General features: G+C 45.9%; 1 protein-coding gene across 1 annotated transcript in view; it reads left to right on the forward strand.

The window, feature by feature from the left end:
• The window catches only part of PARP16 (poly(ADP-ribose) polymerase family member 16), a 49,911-nt gene that overhangs the window by 22,306 nt on the left and 6,301 nt on the right, over positions 1-21,304 (forward strand). Inside the window, exons 3-5 of the mRNA XM_082255401.1 lie at positions 307-444; positions 11,813-12,019; positions 16,447-16,618. Coding sequence (XP_082111527.1) covers positions 307-444; positions 11,813-12,019; positions 16,447-16,618 — 517 coding nt within the window. The remainder of the gene's footprint in view (positions 1-306; positions 445-11,812; positions 12,020-16,446; positions 16,619-21,304) is intronic.

Here is a 21,304-nt window from a genome sequence, read left to right on the forward strand (position 1 = left end):
CAGATGTTGTTGAGGCCTGTCAGAGGTTTCTGAGCGTAAGACCTCAGATTCTTCTAAGTAGAGGCCTCTGATGTACAAGGGGGGGCTTTGTTGTGATGGGTGCCCCTGACATGAAGTGAGGACCTCTGATGTGATAGAGAAAGGTGGGCTCAGATATGATGGGGGAATCTATGATGTGAAGGGAGACTCTGATGTAATGGGGGTGTAAGACCTCAGATTCTTCTGAGTATGATAAATAGATTTGCTTGTGCACACCTTGGTTTGTACTCTGTATTTTCCAGCATCTTAATGTTGATGTCTTCTTAGATCGGTGACACAAACACCCTGCCCAGCCTGCAAGAATTCCTCCAGAACAAGTCAAAGGTAGATCAGAAAGTCCTGGATCTGCTGAGCTGGATATTGTCAGAGAAACTCTTCACCATAAAAGGCCTTAAAAAGGAGAAGGTGAGATTATCAATCAGAAAATGTCATGTCCCTACGTAATATTAAATGGCCAACTGCCAATTACACTTCAGATTCCGTTTGGAGCAGGTTGACATTTTCAAGTGATTTAGTTCCCTTTCACACTTGTACAACCTAAAAGTTGCGTGACTTTGACGCGACTATACGCAATGCCTGTGTAATCTATGGACCTCAGGTTGCATCAAAGTAGTGCAGGGACTACTTTGAAGTCGCTGTGACTTGAAGTCGCACAGATATGAATGGTACTCATTGGAAATCATGGGGTACGACTTGTCATGCAACTTTGCAGTCCCAAGTCGCACAAGTGTGAACGGTTCCTTAAAGGATTTAGGGTGTAACATGCTCCTACTAACTTGCTGCCTAAGGCTGGCCATACACTATACAATTTTCTTGTTCAACTTTGCTTTAGATTTACCAAAACCATGTGATATAGGGTCAAACCTAAACACTTTCAATTTGTATGTAATAAGACAGGCCCTTGCACTACATAGTTTAAGGTAAATCTAAAGGAAATTGAATGAGAAAATTGTATAGTGTATGGCCAGCCAAAGCCACCCTCCCTGTGAGAGCGGGCGGGGGTTCCTCTACCTGCACCTACTGTCACATTTTGAAAACAGTGGGGTTCCGCCTGCACTGCTACGTCATTCATTTACAGCAGTCTGTGAATGAAAGAAGTCCTGTCTTCCACCACGGCAAGCGGACTTGTAGTTTCAATGTACTGTGAGTGTGCTGATCGGCACAGTTGTAGTCCATTCACGCTTCCCACGGCTAACAGAATATTTGGAAAGGAAACTTACCCCAGCCCCCTATGCCACTCATGTGACAGAAGGCCTGAAGTTGTTTATGCTCCCAGATAACTTCTCCTGTCCTTAGAAAAACTAAACCGAGGAGTACCAGTGTGAATGAGGCATAACCTGTATTTGTGAATGAATGATCTTTTGGGTTGATAGAATTTTTACTTTTTGCGGTGTAATCTTTCATACAAACGTGGCTTGCACTATCTTGTGTCTGTGGATAGCCTAGACCAGTGTTTCTCAACCAGGGTGCCACTCCGGTTCCCCCAGGGTGCCACGAGCAGGAGACTCAGTTTGTTCTGGATCAGAGATGGATGCATGGGGGATGTGATGGCAAAACTTTTCCCTGGGGGTACTCTAATGGGATGGGAGGCTGTCATCTATAAGGGGGACTCTGATGTGATGGTAGGCCTCTGACTCAATGATGAGAGTACTGTAGGGTAATGGGAGGCCTCTGATGTACAAGGGGGGCTTTGTTGTGATGGGTGCCCCTGACAATGAGTGAGGACCTCTGATGTGATGGAGAAAGGTGGGCTCAGATATGATGGGGGAATCTATGATGTGAAGGGAGACTCTGATGTAATGGGGGACTTCTTTTGTGATGGGGGGTCCTCTGATGTGAAGGAAGACATTGATGTGATCAGAGGACATCTGGTGTGATGGTGGATCTCTGATGTGATGGTGGACCCCTGATATGATGGCGGACTTCTGATGTGATAGGAGGACCCCTAATGTAATGGGAGGACCTCTGATGTGATGGGGAACCTCTGATGTGAAGGAAAATATTTATGTGATGGGGGGACCTCTGATGTGACAAAGGACCTCTGATGTGATGGGGGGGCTCTGATGTGATGTGAGGACTGTAGACATATGCCGGTTTTCGGTAATTCGATATATCGCGGTATTGCATACCCACGGTATTGTTATTATGGCATTTTTAAAATACCGAGTTTCTCTGCTCCTGGGTCTGACTTGTGAATTGATACATTTCAGTGAGCTGGATGACTCATTCACTCACACAGCTAATGCCTTTCAGCATTAATGCCCAGTACACACGATCCGAAAATCGGGCGACGTTCCATCCGTTATTTTTCGTATTCTAGCAGCTCTCAATAATATTCGCTTAAAGGGAGAGGTTACTCATGATACCAATTTTCTCGGACGATAATTCTTAGCTTCCGGTATGCGTAACCACGCTGTAGCGTGTGAGGGGAAAATGATGTCTACTGCTCATGCGCTGTCTACTGCTCACCATTTTTTTCGGACGAACAACATACTGATAATACGATTATCGTACGGTGTGTTATAATACGATCAAAATTTTTATGCTTGCACGACCGGATAATATCGGGTGAACTGTCGTGATCGCCTCTCGTAAGCTGTGTACTAACGATCCGATTATCGTCCGATCCTTTCACAAGCGTTAATTTTCGTCCGATTTTCGGATCGTGTGTACGGGCCATTAGTCTCCCAGTAAGTATAAACAAAAATGATTACATTGTATCTTTTCCTTCCCTCTACCAGGGAGAAAGGAAGTTTAACCTCTTAAAGACTAGACCTTTTTCTGACACTTGATGCTTGCAAGTTAAAATCAGTTTTTTTTTGCTAGAAAAGTACTTAGAACCCCCAAACATTTTATATATTTTTTTAGCAGAGACCCTACAGAAAAAAATGGCGATTGTTGTAATATTTTATGTCACACTGTATTTGCGCAGCAGTCTTTCAAACGCAATTAATAGACTTTAATGAATAAAAAAAAAAAAAAAAACGTAACAGTAAAGTTATCCCAATTTTTGTTTTTGTTACACAGAGAATCGTGATTAGGGTTGAGCGAACACCTAGATGTCCGTGTTTGACGGGTTCGGCCGAACTTTAAAAAAAAGTCCGGGTCCGTGTCCCGGACTTTTACCGAACTTTTCCCGGACACCGAACCCCATTGAAGTCAATGGGGACCCGAACTTTAAGGCACTAAAATGGCTCTAAAACACCAAAGGAAAGGGCTAGAGTGCTGCAAATGGCAGCAAAACGTAATTAAGAGCATGGCAAGTGCTCTGCAAACAAATGTGGATAGGGAAATAACTTAAAACAACAAAAAAAAAACAGAAAAATAAAACAATGTTCTTCTTCATCTCTGAAGGACGAGGCCCATATGGAGTAGGAGGGAGGTTGAGGTGGTGGTGGATGTGGCGGTGACATAGGCGTGCGCACAGGGTGTGCTGGGTGTGCCTGGGCACACCCTAATCACCTAGGGCACATAGCATTGCCAGTGAGGAGATGGGAAAGATCTCCCTGGGACCTGCTCTGCTCTATTTCTCCTTGCCTACAGGTACATGGCCCCGATACATTACTCTCCCTGCTGGCAAACACATGCATGTGTATTTCAACTTTGGGGTGCACACCTTAATGCAATAGGCTGCGCACACCTATGGGCGGTGTAGGTGGAAGCGGCGGTGGAGGAGGACCAGGGCCGGATTAACAGCATCATGGGCTTGGTGCTGAGGATTTTGAAGGGCCTTAAGGGCCGTGCCTTGCCATGCACCCAGAGGAGGAAGGGTGCAGCCATGCATGCCTAATTCAACATGGGATGCTGTCTCTGAAGCCCATAAACACATCCATGCATCGCCAACTGTCCCTCCTTGTCCGGCCTTCACGCTGTGTGGGGAGGTTCTGAGGGTGCTGCCTGGGGAAGCGAGCATAGAAGCCAGACTTCTGTGTTTACAAGTGACAGAAGAGCGGTAACAGTGAATATGGCCAACCCGGGGCCTATATAAAAGGTAGGGGCCTGGAGCTGCAGCTCCAATAGCCCCTACATTAATCTGGCCCTGAGGAGGAGGACGAGGTAGCCAACACTGCTTCTTTTCAAAAATTTTAAATGAGGGTACACCCCAAAAGAGTGAGAAAGAGCAAAAATGGAACAATGGGTGGGTAAGGTCGGTATCCATTGCTATTCTGCATAAGGTACGGAAAAGTCCCGTGGGATCCATGCCTGGTTCATTTTAATGAACGTGAGCTTGTCCACATTGTCTCTGGACAGGCGGCTGCGCTTGTCTGTTATAACGCCCCCAGCCGTGCTAAATACCCGTTCAGATAATACACTGGCTGCAGGGCACGCCAGCACCTCCAAGGCGTAAAGGGCAAGCTCAAGCCATGTGCCCAATTTGGAGACCCAGAAGTTGAAGGGGGCAGACCCGTCATTCACTACATGTAGGCGTGTGCACACATACTGCTCCACCATGTTGGTAAAATGCTGCCTCCTGCTAAGACGTTCCATCTGAGCTGCTGGTGCTGCTGTTTGTTGTGGCGTGCTGACAAAGCTTTTCCACATTTCGGCCATGCTAACCCTGCCTTCTGAGGTGCTGGCGGTGCCCTGGTTGCGTTGGCGACCTCCTCCTCCTCCTCCTCTGCCTTGTGCTTCCACTGTGGCCCCGCTGTCAGATGGGAATGCCAGCAGCATGGCGTCTACCAGCGTGCGCTTGTACTCGCGCATCTTGCGATCGCGCTCCAGTGAGTGAATTAAGGACGGTACGTTGTCCTTGTAACGGGGATCCAGCAGCGTGGCCACCCAGTAATCAGCACAAGTTAGAATGTGGGCAACTCGGCGGTCGTTGTGGAGACACTGCAGCATGTAATCGCTCATGTGTGCCAGGCTGCCCAGAGGCAACGAAAGGCTGTCCTCTGTGGGAGGTGTATCGTCCGTGTCCTCTGTATCCCCCCAGCCACGCACCAGTGATGGCCATGAGCTGGCCTGGGTGCCACCCTGCTGTGAACATGGTTCCATCTCCTCCTCCAGCTCCTCCTCCTCCTCATCCTCCTCATCCTCCAGAACTGTGCCCCTGCTGGACAATTGCGTCCCTGGCGTTTGCGTGTGCAGGAACCCACCCTCAGAGCCCCTTGCGAATGACTGCCCTGAAAGCCTTGGAAATGTTACCTCTTCATCCTCCTCCTCCTCCTCATCCTGTGCCACATCCTCTTCCATCATCGCCCGAATTGTTTTTTCAAGGAGGCATAGAAGTGGGATAGTTAAGCTGAGAACGGCGTCATTGCCACTGGCCATGTTGGTGGAGTACTCAAAACAGCGCAACAAGGCACACAGGTCTCGCATGGAGGCCCAGTTAAATTAAATAGCGGAATAGAAAATATGATCCAAAAAAAGTGTATGTATATCACACGTACACAACCACACTGGGCCCCAATTACTATTGTTTGTACCCCTAAAAGGCTAGATGAGGAGTAGGGGGAGTATGGAACAGGCAGCACCCTCAAACCTTCAGAAGTATGAGATGAACCCCAACAACTTGGAAAGGTGGATCTCTCTCACACGTACCGACACAGACTATCCCGCAATTCAATTGATCCTCAAAGGTTTTTATTGAATAGCGGAATAGGAAATATGATCAAAAAAAGTGTATGTATCTCGCACGTACACAACCACACTAGGCCCCAATTACTATTGTTTGTACCCCTAAAAGGCTAGATGAGGAGTAGGGGGGGTATGGAACAGGCAGCACCCTCAAACCTTCAGAAGTATGAGATGAACCCCAACAACTTGGAAAGGTGGATCTCTCTCACACGTACCGACACAGACTATCCCCCAATTTAACTGATCCCCAAAGGTTTTTGATTAAATAGCGGAATAGAAAATATGATCCAAAAAAAGTGTATGTATATCACACGTACACAACCACACTAGGCCCCAATTACTATTGTTTGTACCCCTAAAAGGCTAGATGAGGAGTAGGGGGGGTATGGAACAGGCAGCACCCTCAAACCTTCAGAAGTATGAGATGAACCCCAACAACTTGGAAAGGTGGATCTCTCTCACACGTACCGACACAGACTATCCCCCAATTTAACTGATCCCCAAAGGTTTTTGATTAAATAGCGGAATAGAAAATATGATCCCAAAAAAGTGTATGTATATCACACGTACACAACCACACTAGGCCCCAATTACTATTGTTTGTACCCCTAAAAGGCTAGATGAGGAGTAGGGGGAGTATGGAACAGGCAGCACCCTCAAACCTTCAGAAGTATGAGATGAACCCCAACAACTTGGAAAGGTGGATCTCTCTCACACGTACCAACACAGACTATCCCCCAATTTAACTGATCCCCAAAGGTTTTTGATTAAATAGCGGAATAGAAAATATGATCCAAAAAAAGTGTATGTATATCACACGTACACAACCACACTAGGCCCCAATTACTATTGTTTGTACCCCTAAAAGGCTAGATGAGGAGTAGGGGGAGTATGGAACAGGCAGCACCCTCAAACCTTCAGAAGTATGAGATGAACCCCAACAACTTGGAAAGGTGGATCTCTCTCACACGTACCGACACAGACTATCCCGCAATTCAATTGATCCTCAAAGGTTTTTATTGAATAGCGGAATAGGAAATATGATCAAAAAAAAGTGTATGTATATCACACGTACACAACCACACTAGGCCCCAATTACTATTGTTTGTACCCCTAAAAGGCTAGATGAGGAGTAGGGGGGGTATGGAACAGGCAGCACCCTCAAACCTTCAGAAGTATGAGATGAACCCCAACAACTTGGAAAGGTGGATCTCTCTCACACGTACCAACACAGACTATCCCCCAATTTAACTGATCCCCAAAGGTTTTTGATTAAATAGCGGAATAGAAAATATGATCCCAAAAAAGTGTATGTATATCACACGTACACAACCACACTAGGCCCCAATTACTATTGTTTGTACCCCTAAAAGGCTAGGAGTAGGGGGAGTATGGAACAGGCAGCACCCTCAAACCTTCAGAAGTATGAGATGAACCCCAACAACTTGGAAAGGTGGATCTCTCTCACACGTACCAACACAGACTATCCCCCAATTTAACTGATCCCCAAAGGTTTTTGATTAAATAGCGGAATAGAAAATATGATCCAAAAAAAGTGTATGTATATCACACGTACACAACCACACTAGGCCCCAATTACTATTGTTTGTACCCCTAAAAGGCTAGGAGTAGGGGGAGTATGGAACAGGCAGCACCCTCAAACCTTCAGAAGTATGAGATGAACCCCAACAACTTGGAAAGGTGGATCTCTCTCACACGTACCAACACAGACTATCCCCCAATTTAACTGATCCCCAAAGGTTTTTGATTAAATAGCGGAATAGAAAATATGATCCCAAAAAAGTGTATGTATATCACACGTACACAACCACACTAGGCCCCAATTACTATTGTTTGTACCCCTAAAAGGCTAGGAGTAGGGGGAGTATGGAACAGGCAGCACCCTCAAACCTTCAGAAGTATGAGATGAACCCCAACAACTTGGAAAGGTGGATCTCTCTCACACGTACCAACACAGACTATCCCCCAATTTAACTGATCCCCAAAGGTTTTTGATTAAATAGCGGAATAGAAAATATGATCCCAAAAAAGTGTATGTATATCACACGTACACAACCACACTAGGCCCCAATTACTATTGTTTGTACCCCTAAAAGGCTAGATGAGGAGTAGGGGGATTATGGAACAGGCAGCACCCTCAAACCTTCAGAAGTATGAGATTGTGTTCACTGTACCCCACAATGATTGTGTTCACTGCACCCCACAATGATTGTGTTCACTGCACCCCACAAAGATTGTGTTCACTGCACCTCACAAAGATTGTGTTCACTGTACCCCCCAAAGATTGTGTTCACTGCACCCCACAAAGATTCTGTTCACTGTACCCCACAAAGATTGTGTTCACTGCACCCCAAAAAGATTGTGTTCACTGCACCCCAAAAAGGATGTTGTTCACTGCACCCCAAAAAGGATGTTGTTCACTCCACCCCAAAAAGATTGTGTTCACTGCACCCCACAAAGATTGTGTTCACTGCACCCCAAAAAGATTGTGTTCACTGCACCCCAAAAATGATTTTGTTCACTGCACCCCAAAAAGGATTTTGTTCACTGCACCCCAAAAAGGATGTTGTTCACTCCACCCCAAAAAGATTGTGTTCACTGCACCCCAAAAAGATTGTGTTCACTGCACCCCACAAAGGATTTTGTTCACTGCACCCCAAAAAGATTGTGTTCACTGCACCCCAAAAAGGATGTTGTTCACTGCACCCCAAAAAGGATTTTGTTCACTGCACCCCAAAAAGATTGTGTTCACTGCACCCCACAAAGGATTTTGTTCACTGCACCCCACAAAGATTGTGTTCACTGCACACCAAAAAGGATTGTGTTCACTGCACCCCAAAAAGATTTTGTTCACTGCACCCCAAAAAGATTGTGTTCACTGCACCCCAAAAAGATTGTGTTCACTGCAGCCCAAAAAGATTGTGTTCACTGCAGCCCAAAAAGATTGTGTTCACTGCAGCCCAAAAAGATTGTGTTCACTGCAGCCCAAAAAGATTGTGTTCACTGCAGCTCACACACAGAAAAATGGATGTGGATCACTGACACCTGCCTATCTCCAATCCCACACCACACAGCAATATCGATTGTAGTTTGTAGAACACAGTTTCCCTAAAATTCAGCAGACTCTGTCCCTAACAGGATTGAGAAGAGATCGTAGATCAGGATTGAGTGCAGATTCACCCCACCCCCCACACAGCAATATCGATTGTAGTTTGTAGAAGACACTGACCCTATAATTCAGCAGACTCTATCCCTAAAATGCCTACAACTCGCCCTGCCTAAACACTCCGACCTGTCCCTCAATTCTATCCGGACACAAATGGTTTTTTCCTGCCTATCTTTCCCTAATCAGCAGCCAGCACGTTGATGTGTGCTCTGTCCCTGAATCTAAGCAGCATAATGACGCCGCTGCGGCTGCCTCGAACTTATAAAGACTTGGTCACATGCTTCAGACGGCCAATCACAGCTACTGAGACATTTGCAGGCATGGCTGGGATGGCTTAAGGCACACCAGTTAAACGATTGTTGATTGGCTGTTGAAAGCCCGCCATGAAAAGAGCGCCAAAGCATGCAAAACCCGGAAATAAAACGACCGAACACGGATTTTTACCCGAACATACAGTAAAGTGTCCGTGTCCGTGTTCGGGTACAAAAAATCCAATTATTCGGTACGAACACGAATAATACAGTCCGTGTTCGCTCAACACTAATCGTGATCTTTATTCCAAGCTAAAAAATTGTGATTCTCATTTTGGCCAGAATCGTGCAGCTCTAATATATACATACATACATACATATATACATACATACATACATACATACATACATACACACACGCACATGCACAGCAGCCCACATTACATTATTATATAGCCATCAAGCAGTGTCTGGCCTACCTGGTGATGACTGGTCCTGGCGCTCTGATCCGATGGCCTGGTCTTTAAAGGGGCAAATCCTTGCGATCCAGAAGTGGTTAAACCTGCAGGAGGACCAGGGCTTTTATCTATTAATGACTTTACTATCGCTTTAGGCCTGGTTCACATGTATGCGGGTTGGTGGTTCACATGTATGCGGGTTGGCGGTTCACATGTATGCGGGTTGGCGGCCCACATTTGCACAGGCATAGCAGCCCATTGATTTGAACGGGCTGCTATGCCCTCATTTTCCGCAGAAAAAAGGTGCACGCAGCATTTTTTTAAAATTCAGTGGCCTTGAAATCCATCCTGCTTTTGCACCATGCGACTAACCTGCAGTTCCTGCTCTGGCAAGCTTTCTGCATTTTTTGTATATGTGGGCACGGCATTTAAAAACAGTTTGCGTGTGCAGCAACGGCAGGTAAGTCGCATGGTGCAAAAGAAGGATGGATTTCATGGCCACTGCATTTTTTTAAATTCTGCATGCACCTTTTTTCAGCTGAAAATGCAGGCATAGCAGCTCAAGCCCATTCACATCAATGGGCTGCTATGCCTGTGCAAATGTGGGCCCCCAACCCGCATACATGTGAACCGCCAACCCGCATACATGTGAACCACCAACCCGCATACATGTGAACCAGGCCTAAAGCAATAGTAAAGTCATTAATAGATAAAAACACTGGTCCTCCTGCAGGTTTAACCAATTAATGACTTTACTATTGCTTTAGGCCTGGTTCACATGTATGCAGGTTGGGGGCCCACATTTGCACAGGCATAGCAGCCCATTGATGTGAATGGGCTTCAGCTGCTATGCCTGCGTTTTCAGCTGAAAAAAGGTGCATGCAGAATTTAAAAAAATGCAGTGGCCATGAAATCCATCCTTCTTTTGCACCATGCGACTTACCTGCCATTGCTGCACACGCAAACTGTTTTTAAATGCCGTGCCCACATATACAAAAAATGCAGAAAGCTTGCCAGAGCAGGAACTGCAGGTTAGTCGCATGGTGCAAAAGCAGGATGGATTTCAAGGCCACTGAATTTTAAAAAAATGCTGCATGCACCTTTTTTCTGCGGAAAATGAGGGCATAGCAGCCCGTTCAAATCAATGGGCTGCTATGCCTGTGCAAATGTGGGCCGCCAACCCGCAAACATGTGAACCGCCAACCCGCATACATGTGAACCGCCAGCCCGCATACATGTGAACCACCAACCCGCATACATGTGAACCACTAACCCGCATACATGTGAACCGCCAGCCCGCATACATGTGAACCACCAACCCGCATACATGTGAACCACTAACCCGCATACATGTGAACCAGGCCTAAAGCAATAGTAAAGTAATTTATAAACAACACCTCCTTCAGGTTTAACCACTTCTTGACCACAAGGATTTGCCCTCTTAATGACCAGGCCATCGGATCGGAGCAGAGCGCCAGGACCAGTTATCACCAGTAAGGCCAGACACTGCTTGATGACCTATTTTAGGCCTGGTTCACAGAGTCTGTACTGACTGACTATATAATAATGTGCATAAGTGAACCAAAGCCCCTAAATTCAGCAATGAAATTGAAGTGAGGTGGAAATTTAATAATTTAAATTTAATAACAGAATACCGTGATAATACCGTATACCGTGGCAAAACCTTAATCAATTAATCGCAGCATGAAAATCTGATACAGTCACAAGCCTAGAGGACTGTCTGATGTTAAGTGAGACAGTGAAGTTATGGGGGGACCTCTGATGTGAAGGGATTGTGTGCATTGTCCCAGGCTCAGGCTTCCCATTAATAGGTAAGATTTATGATTTTTACATTTTAGACGGGGTGCCCCCAGACATTGCACACTTTTATAAAGGGTTACGACCATTGACAAAAGGCTGGAAAACGCTGGTCTAGACTACTCTTTTATATGTTATACTCGCTGCTCCATCTTCCGTTCTACAGCAAACATCAGGAGAGGAGAGATGGAGAGAACAAGGTGGTGTACACAGGCTATAATGAAGCTCAGCCAGTACATAGGTAACACAAGCTGCTATTGTTGTAACTGGAAAAGATCCTGGATAAATGCAAATCTGTTAATGACAGTACAGAGCGCTTTATTATGCTTCAGCTTTTCAGTCTGTGCTTATTACTTTACAACTGTAGTAAATTATAACCTCTATGTATATCCAGCGCGGGATGGGGGGGGCATGTCTGTACTAACCATATTGGAAACTCACCCCAGCCTTATATTAAGGCTGCCCTTCCCTTGCTGTTTTAGTTTGAGGAGGTCCAAGCCTTGCCAGGTTCTCCCACACTTGCTCTGCCCACTCCTGACTTCCTGTTTGAAATAGAATACTGCGAGAAGCTGAACACAAAGTTCCAGGAGACGCGTGGAGAGAGAGACGTCATTTATGCTTTGCATGGCAGCCGGCTGGAGAATTTCCACTCCATACTGCACAATGGTTTGCACTGTCACCTAAACAAGGTGAGGACTGGTAATAGTTCCAGGTCACTGGGGCTTTCAATACACTATACAATATGTGTGTATAAGTATGCAGTAACTTCAGCACTAATTCTCAAAAGACTCTTGGATGGGCATCTCATAGATCACAACATTCAGGGTTATGGGACATGATCACGTCACTGACACACACACACACACACACACCTGCACAGGTTGAACTGGATGAACTGTTGTCTTTATTTAACCTCAACTACTATGTAACTATATAATGCTGGCTATATACTGGTAGATTTTTTTCCTTCATCCTGCAGATTGAATGAAAAAACACTAAAAGCTTCCTCCATCCACACTAGTGCAGATTGATTAATCTCCCGCTGTGCCTATTGTATTTTAACTTCTTTACGACCGCCCACCGCAAATGTACTGCGGCAGGCAGCCGCTCATGCACAAACCGTCGTAACTGTACGTCAGTCGCATGCAGCAGGCCAGGGGGCGAGTGCTACAGCTCGTCAACAGGGAAAACGATGCATCGGGCAGGCGGCTCAGATTGCTGCCTGACACCCGCGATCGCTCACCGCTGAGAGAGAAGGGCTGGCAGCTGTTGTAAACACAGCTGACCGTTCTTCTCTCTGGAATGATCATAGAGCTCCTGTGATCCTTCTGTATAGGAACACAGGTCTCTATGATCATTTCACAAGCAACGCCCCCCCCCCACAGTTAGAATTACTCCCCTAGGCTCACATTTAACCCCTCGATCACCCACAATGTTAACCCCTTCCCTGTCAGTGTCATCATTACAGTAACAGTTCATATCTTTAGCACTGATTACTGTAGTAATATCACTGGTCCCCCCAAAAGTGTCAAAAATGTCAGTCAGTCAGGGGTCCAATCTGTCCGTCGCAATGTCGCAGTCCCGCAAAAAATCGCAGATCGCTGTTATTATTAATAAAAAAAAAAAAAAAACAATAAAAATGACATAAATCTTTCCTGTAGTTAGTAGACGCAATAACTTTTGCGCAAACCAATCAAAATACGCTTATTGCGATTCCCCCCCCCCCCCCCCCCCCAAAAATATGTAGCAGAAAACAAATCGGCCAAAAATGTTAAAAAATTTTGATTTTTAAATTTTTTTTTTGGGAATGTTCTATATCAGAATGTGAAAATATTGATTTTGTTTTCAGAATTTGTCGCTCTTTTTTTTGTGTATAGTGCAAAAATAAAAATCACAGAGGTGATCAAATACCACCAAAAGAAATCTCTATGTGTGGGATAAAAAGGGCCTTAATTTTGTTTGGGTACATCGTAGCACGACCGCGCAATTGTCAGTTAAAGGCTGCTGGTAAACATACAGGGCAACAACAGATCTATCACATAGCCCCGGCTGTTTATTCATAATTGTAAATTATCAGTCAATGCTGCAGCTGTGAGATGTATCTGCTGGCTTCTACTAAACATACATGGCCTCGGAGATCTATGACACATCCCCAATAGTGCTGACTGTTCATTCACTGGCTCCACCGGCCAACAATTTTCTGACCGGCTCCTCTGATTTTTCAGTAGAGAAATGTAAGGCAGTAGGAGGCCGACTGGTACATCTAGGTAGCTATTTGCCACATATTATTCTTTACAATGCCTCTATCTGTGGCCCTGCCCCCTCCTGCCCTATTCCCTGTTGGTTGGTGGGGCTGTTCATTTACAGTGTTGGGCCAGCAGTATATCACATTGGATGGGAGGTAGGGGTCAGGGCCGCAGTCAGCAACCAGGAAGCTAGTTGGTATTTGCACTGTGGATTTTGGGGCAGCTGTCCAGGGAACTTGTTTTTTTTTTACTTGCTGCTTTAAAACATACCCAATGTAAAAAAATCGAGTTTCATTATAAATTTTGGCCAATATGTATTCTGCTACATATTTTTTGATAAAAAAAATAAAATCCCAAAAGGCGTATATTGATTGGCAAAAGTTATAGCATCTACAAACTATGGTATATATACTGTAATTTTTTTTTTTTTTTTTATACTAGTAATGGTGACAATCAGCGACTTATAGCAGAACTGCGATATTGCAGCAGACAATCTGACACTAATTGACACTTTGTGGGAACCAGTGACACTAGTACAGTGATCTAATGACACTGCCTGGGAAGGGGTTAAACATCTATGGTGAACAATGGGTTAAATGTGTGCCTAACAAGTGTTTATGTGTGTACACAGTGTGGTGCTTTCACTAAGAAATGTACTTAGCAGGGAAACAAAATCCAGTACATCCCTGCTGAGAGGACAGAGCTCTGTATTGTTTACATATACAGAGCTCTGTCCAGTGTGTCTCCTCGCCGATCAGTGGGTGCCGGCGATCATCCATTGGTCAGCCCCCGCTGATCGGTTTCTGCTGTGACTAATCACAGCAGAAGCGGCGTGCCAGTGGTGCACGCGCACACCCCTACCCGAAAGTGCAGAATCACATATATACGTGATTCTGCACAGAACGGCTGCCCTGTAGCAGTAAAACTGCTACAAGGCGGTAGGCAAGTGGATACAATACATTACACCACTTCCTAAGTTGTATTCTGTCTTAGGGCTCTTTCACACGGTCCGCCTCCGTAGGCGGATCCGTGTTGCTCAGCGGGGATCGATCCGCGATACCCGCTGAGCCGGGCGGGTGACAGCTCCGTCTCCACTTGCAGAGCGGAGAGGGAGGTGTCTCAGCACCCGCTGCCCTCTATGGGGGATCGGATGAGAGCGGACCGATTGTCCGCTCTCATCAGATCTGATCCGCTCCGATTACTGAACGGATGGAAAAATAGGGTTTCCATCCGTCCAGATTTCAAGCACAGGATTGGATGCGGATGGCAGCGGGTGTCAGCGGAGGTGTCTCCGCTGACACCCGCTGCCCCATAGAGCTGCATGGAGGATCCGATCAGATCCGCCTAAAAAACTGACAGGCGAATCTGATCGGACCGCCCGTGTGAAAGAGCCCTTAGGGTCCTTTCACACGGGCGCTCCGAATGTCCGTATTTCATCCAATTTTTTTGCGGATGAAAAACTGACATAATGCATGTCAATGGGATTGCGGATGTCAGCAGATGACCATCCGCTGACATCCGATTTGCGTCCTTTCCGATCAGTTCAGTTTTTTTGAATGGAAGAGAACCCTATTTTTCTTCCCTTTAACCACTTTACCACCGGAGGATTTTGTTGTCTTACCTCTGGGCCACTTTTTGCGATTCGGCGCGGTCGTGCGACGCTGTACCCAAACGAAATTTACGTCCTTTTTTTCCCACAAACAGAGCTTTCTTTTGGTGGTATTTGATCACCTGTGCAATTTTTACTTTTTGCCCTATAAACAAAATAAGAGCGTTTATTTTGAAAAAAATAACAATATTTTTAACATTTTTTTTATATGAAATTCCCCCCAAAAAATGTAAAAATCAAAATTTTTTTAAATTTTTGGCCAATTTGTTTTCTGCTACATATGTTTGGTAAAAAAAAAATCGCAATAAGCATATTTTGATTGGTTTGCGCAAAAGTTATCGCGTTTACTAACTAAGGGAAAGATTTCTGTAATTTTTGGTGTTTTTTTTTTTAACGAGTAATGGCGGCGATCTGCGATTTTTTTTTTTTGCCGGACTGCGACATTGCGGCGGACAGATCAGACCGTTGACTGACATTTTTGACACTTTTGGGGGTACCAGTGACATTACTACAGTAATCAGTGCTATACATATGCACTGTTACTGTAAAAATGACACTGGCAGGGAAGGGGTTAATTTTATTGGACAGGGAGGGGTTAATGTATGCCTGGTGCTTACTGACGTGTGTGGGGGGAGGTGACTGAGTGACACAGGGACAGATCGCATGTTCAGCTATGCTGAACCCTGCAATCTGTCACTCCCTGTCACTTAGGAGATCCGCCCGCTCTGTTTACACAAGCAGGCGGATCTCCAAACTCGATTCCCCGACGATCGGGGAAGAGCAGCGGCGATCCCCGCCGCTCCTCCCCTGGCTATGACTGAAAACAGCGGGAGCCAGCCTACAGGGGGAGGAGTCCAGCGACGTAGGTCTACGTCGCTGGACGGAATCGAGCCAAGTGGTTAAAAAAATGGAACGGACGCAAAAACGGATGTCAGCGGTGTTATCCACTGACATCCGCAATCCCATTGACATGCATTATATCAGTTTTTCATCCGCAAATGGATGGGATGATGAACGGACATACGGACCGGGTGACACAAGTGTCATCCGTGTCCATAAAAAAAAAAAAGTGCCGGAGCGGATCAAAAAAACGGTCCGCTCCGTGTGAAAGGACCCTTACAAGAATTTTTGTAACTTTAGTAACCTATTGGTTTTTGATTTGAGACTAGCATTCAAAAAAAAATGGATGATCATTTGTCAGATATTCTTATTGTATGTACAAAGCATTAATCCAAAGTATTTGATCCTCCATTCCTTGCAGACGTCTCTGTTTGGGGAAGGGACCTACCTGACCAGTGACCTGAGTCTGGCTCTTCTGTATAGCCCCCATGGACATGGGTGGAGTCATAGTTTTCTAGGCCCTGTGCTGAGCTGCGTTGCTGTGTGTGAGATGATCGATCATCCCGATGTCAAATGTCAGACCAAGAAAAAAGGTGAGAAAGCTTAGTGGGTGCTGTATGAGGGAGGCATCTGTTGTGTTCTTTTCTTTTTCTTTTCGTTGTTTCTACTAAATGTTTATCATACTTGAAAAAGACCTGGACTTTCTGTTGCAATTTACAGCTGGATTTTACTTTGTAATACAAAAAGCTCAGTTTGTTTTCTTTTTTTTTATTGAAGATATTTTGCAGCAATATATGATAAACAGCAGTTTATCAAAAATGAGCAGGTAAAATATACCTCTGTACAGTGGATTGGTGGTCAGTCCTCCCCCCTTTCTCTCCATACACACCCTCCTCTCCTCTCCTTTCCCCCCCCTTCTCTCTCCCCCTTCTCCATCCAGCCCCCTCTCCCCCCCTCCTCCTCTCCCTCCCCCCCTCCTCCTCTCCCTCCCCCCCCCCCTTACCTCCTCCCCTCCCCCCTTCCTCTCCATACACCCCCTCATCTCCACCTCTTCTCTCTCCCCCTCTCCTCCCCCCTTCCTCTCCATCCACCCCTCCTCTCCTCCCCCCCCCTTCCTTTGCATACTCTTCCTCCTCTCCTCCCCTCCTTCCTCCCCCCCTTTCTCTCCATACACCCCCTCCTCTCCTTCTCTTTCCCCCCCCCCTTCTCCTTCCCCCCTCCTCCTCTCCTTCCCCCCCCCCTCCTCCTCTCCTTCCCCTCCTCCTCTCCTTCCCTCCCTCCTCCTCTCCCTCCCCCCCTCCTCCTCTCCCTCCCCCCCTCCTCCTCTCCCTCCCTCCCCCCCCTCCTCCTCTCCCTCCCTCCCTCCTCCTCTCCCCCCCCTTTCCTCCTCCCCTCCCCCCTTCCTCTCCATACACCCCCTCATCTCCACCTCTTCTCTCTCCCCCTCTCCTCTCTCCCCCTCTCCTCCCCCCTTCCTCTCCATCCACCCCTCCTCTCCTCCCCCCTTCCTCTCCATCCACCCCTCCTCTCCCCCCCTTCCTTTGCATACTCCTCCTTCCTCCCCCCCCCCTTCCTCTCCACACACCCCCTCCTCAGTACCTAGTGCACACCCATTAACCCTGCACGCAGTACGTAGCACGCCTCTCAACCCTGCACTCAGTACCTAGCGCACCCCACAACCCTGCACTATCTAAAAAGCGCACCCCGCAACCCTGCACGCAGTACCTAGCGCACCCCACAACCCTGCACTCATTACTTAGCGCAAACCCCTCAACCCTGCAATCAGTACGAAGAGCACCCTGCAGCCCTCCACGCAGTACGTAGCGCACCCTGCAACCCTGCACTCTTTATGTAGCGCAACCCTGCACTCCCCTGCATTCTGTGCATTACACACTCCTGACCCCTGCCACCTGCACCGTATACATGGGCAGGGGAAAGGGAGTGCAGTCAGGGGCAGAGCGAGCTGGGGGGGGGGGGGGGTCAAAATTAGATTTCGTCTAGGGTGTCAAAAATCCTTGCACCAGCCCTGTTGGTAGTTAGCACTTTTGTAATGCAGCACTGGGGTTCTAGATTCAAATCTAGGCATGGACGCTATCTGCATGGAGTTGGCATCTTCTCCCTGTGCTTGTTTCCTCTCACATTCTAAAGACATGCTGAGATTCACCACATCACTAGGACTGGCTATTCTGTCATTAGGTATAGAAACAATAGCAATAGATATTAGAGATATAGCCACCCACATTCTACTAAGCGCCAGATTAGCTTTAGTACGCCATTGGAAAGATCATACAGCTCCTTCTATCCGCAAAGTGAAAGAGACAAACCACAAGCATGTCACATGAGATGCTATCCTCCTCCTCTCAGGGTAGATATCAAACTGCTAAATCTCAGTGGAAAGTATGGATCGATTGGTATAAAATTTCCTCTACTGATTAAATGTGTCATTTACAAAGAGGGAAATTCGACATAAACCTATAGACTGTGCTGTTTCGTCCTGTTGTTTTGGAACACAGCTCTGTTGCATATAGTTCTCTTACACCCTAACCCCAACTGTAAATTCTAAGTTTGTTCAAGGACATACAGTATCTCAGAAAAGTGAGTACACCCCTCACATTTTTGTAAATATTTTATTCTATCTTTTCATGTGACAACACTGAAGAAATGACACTTTGCTACAATGTAAAGTAGTGAGAGTACAGCTTGTATAACAGTGTAAATTTACTGTCCCCTCAAAATAACTCAACACACAGCCATTAATGTCTAAACCGCTGGCAACAAAAGTGAGTACACCCCTAAGTGACAATGTCAGAATTGGGCCCAATTAGCCATTTTCCCTCCACGGTGTCATGTGACTCGGTAGTGTTAGAAGATTTCAGATGTGAATGCGGAGCAGGTGTGTTAAATTTGGTGTTATCGCTCTCACTCTCTCATACTGGTCACTGGAAGATCAACATGGCACCTCATAGCAAAGAACTCTCTGAGGATCTGAAAAAAAGAATTGTTGCTCTACATAAAGATGGCCTAGGCTATAAGAAGATTGCCAAGACCCTGAAACTGAGCTGCAGCACGGTGGCCAAGACCATACAGTGGTTTAACAGGACAGGTTCCACTCAGAACAGGCCTCACCATGGTCGACCAAAGAAGTTGAGTGCACGTGCTCAGCGTCATATCCAGAGGTTGTCTTTGGGAAATAGATGTATGAGTGCTGCCAACATTGCTGCAGAGGTTGAAGGGGTGAAGGGTCAGCCTGTCAGTGCTCAGACCATACGCTGCACACTGCATCAAATTGGTCTGCATAGCTGTCGTCCCAGAAAGAAGCCTCTTCTAAAGATGATGCACAAGAAAGCCCTCAAACAGTTTGCTGAAGACAAGCAGACTAAGGACATGGATTACTGCAACCATCTCCTGTGGTCTGATGAGACCAAGATAAACTTATTTGGTTCAGATGGTGTCAGGCGTGTGTGGCGGCAACCAGGTGAGGAGTACAAAGACAAGTGCGTCTTGCCTACATTTAAACATGGTGGTGGGAGTGTCATGGTCTGGGGCTGCATGAGTGCCGCCGGCACTGGGGAGCTACAGTTCATTGAGGGAACCATGAATGCCAACATGTACTGTGACATACTGAAGCAGAGCATGATTCCCCTCTCTTTGGAGACTGGGCCGCAGGGCAGTATTCCTACATGATTGTACTGTGGAAATGCAGAGATCTGTGTTCCTGCTTAGTGCGCCCCAGACCCGGAAGTGCAGAATCGCGTACAGATACGTGATTTTTGCACAGGAGAGCCGACTTTCTGCCATATATGTACTGTGTGCGGTCGGCAAGCAGTTAAATCCCCAAACATTATATATTTTCTGAAGGCAGAGACCCTGGCAAATAAGTTGCAATTTTTTTTTTTTTATGTCAAACAATATTTGTGCAACTTTATATCAAATGCAAATTTTTCAGGAAAAAATACACATAACTTTTAGTGAAAACGTGCGCAATATTATACCAAATTTTTTGGTAAAATATAAAAGACGGGGTTATGTAGAGTAAATAGATAACAAACATGTCAAGCCTTCAAATTGCGGATGCCTGTGAAAATGTCTCCCCTACCCTCCACTGCAGCTAATCATGCACAGTTTGTGTTTGATTAGCTGCATTCTTGGCTACAACAGAGGAATGACAACTGTGAAACTGGAAGTGACCTAATACACCTTGCTTCTAGGTTCATTAGTCACGGGGGATTGAGGAATATCTCTTCCTGCTTTCACTCTGGGTGCTGTTTATTGCAGATGTCGGGGGTGGCGAAGGGGGGGGGCACACACTAAGTGATCAGTCCACTCTAGAGCCACCCAGATCAGTTCTATCTAAAAGCTCTCTGCTGGGTTTAAAAATCAATTGCAAGTGCATAGCTGCAGCAGCTTAACCCCTTTATAATGTACTTTAACCCCTTTGTATACAATGTTGTTTATAAACATATATTTGTAGACAGGGGGTTAAAGTGGAACTTCACCCAAAAGAGGAAGTTCTGCTTGTTTGCCTCCCCCCCTCCTCTTTAACCAGTTCTGGACCGGAAGGATTTGCCCCCTTAATGACCAGGCAATATTTTGCTATTCGGCACTGAGTTACTGTTAGCTCAATCTCGTCAGGAGGCAATTACAAGATGATTTACGGCCCTTCAGTCCTAACTCCCCCTGTGTAGTGAATTCTCTGTCTGCTGGCCAGGAGATGCGACGACACATAGAAACTTAAGCTTAGCATAGACACATCTAATTTATTTCAGTTCGGCTCACAGATTTATAGGAAATTTGAGTGGGAAAAACCAGTTCAAACTAGGGTACAATTCATGGGTCAGTTTAACAATAAAATATATATACTAAGACAATACATGAAAAGGCTTTTGTTTCCCTAACACAGCGCTGAAAATGTGTGGTGTAGTGTGTCTGAAAGTTTGTTTGTGGAAAAGCCGCTCCGTCTGTGTTCAGCTGTCTGATGTGTTAATGTAAGCAATTGTCAATTGTGTTCAGGTGTTGTCTGTCGTCTATATGCAAAAATACAACTGCCAAGTGTCAAAGGATGTATGAATGAGGTGTGTTCAATATGTAATTGCAAGTGGCCACATTCCATTGTAGAGTGGGCACGAGCTGAAATATATTATGAAATATAATATTTCAGTAAGGCACATTGATACACTCTTTCAGTTACTTTAACAGACAATTGCGCGGTCATGCGACGCTGTACCCAAATAAAATTGATGTATTTCTTTCCCCACAAATAGAGCTTTCATTTGGTGGTA

Source organism: Pelophylax lessonae (genome assembly GCF_965119305.1).
Source record: "Pelophylax lessonae genome assembly, chromosome: 4".
NCBI lineage: Eukaryota > Metazoa > Chordata > Amphibia > Anura > Ranidae > Pelophylax > Pelophylax lessonae.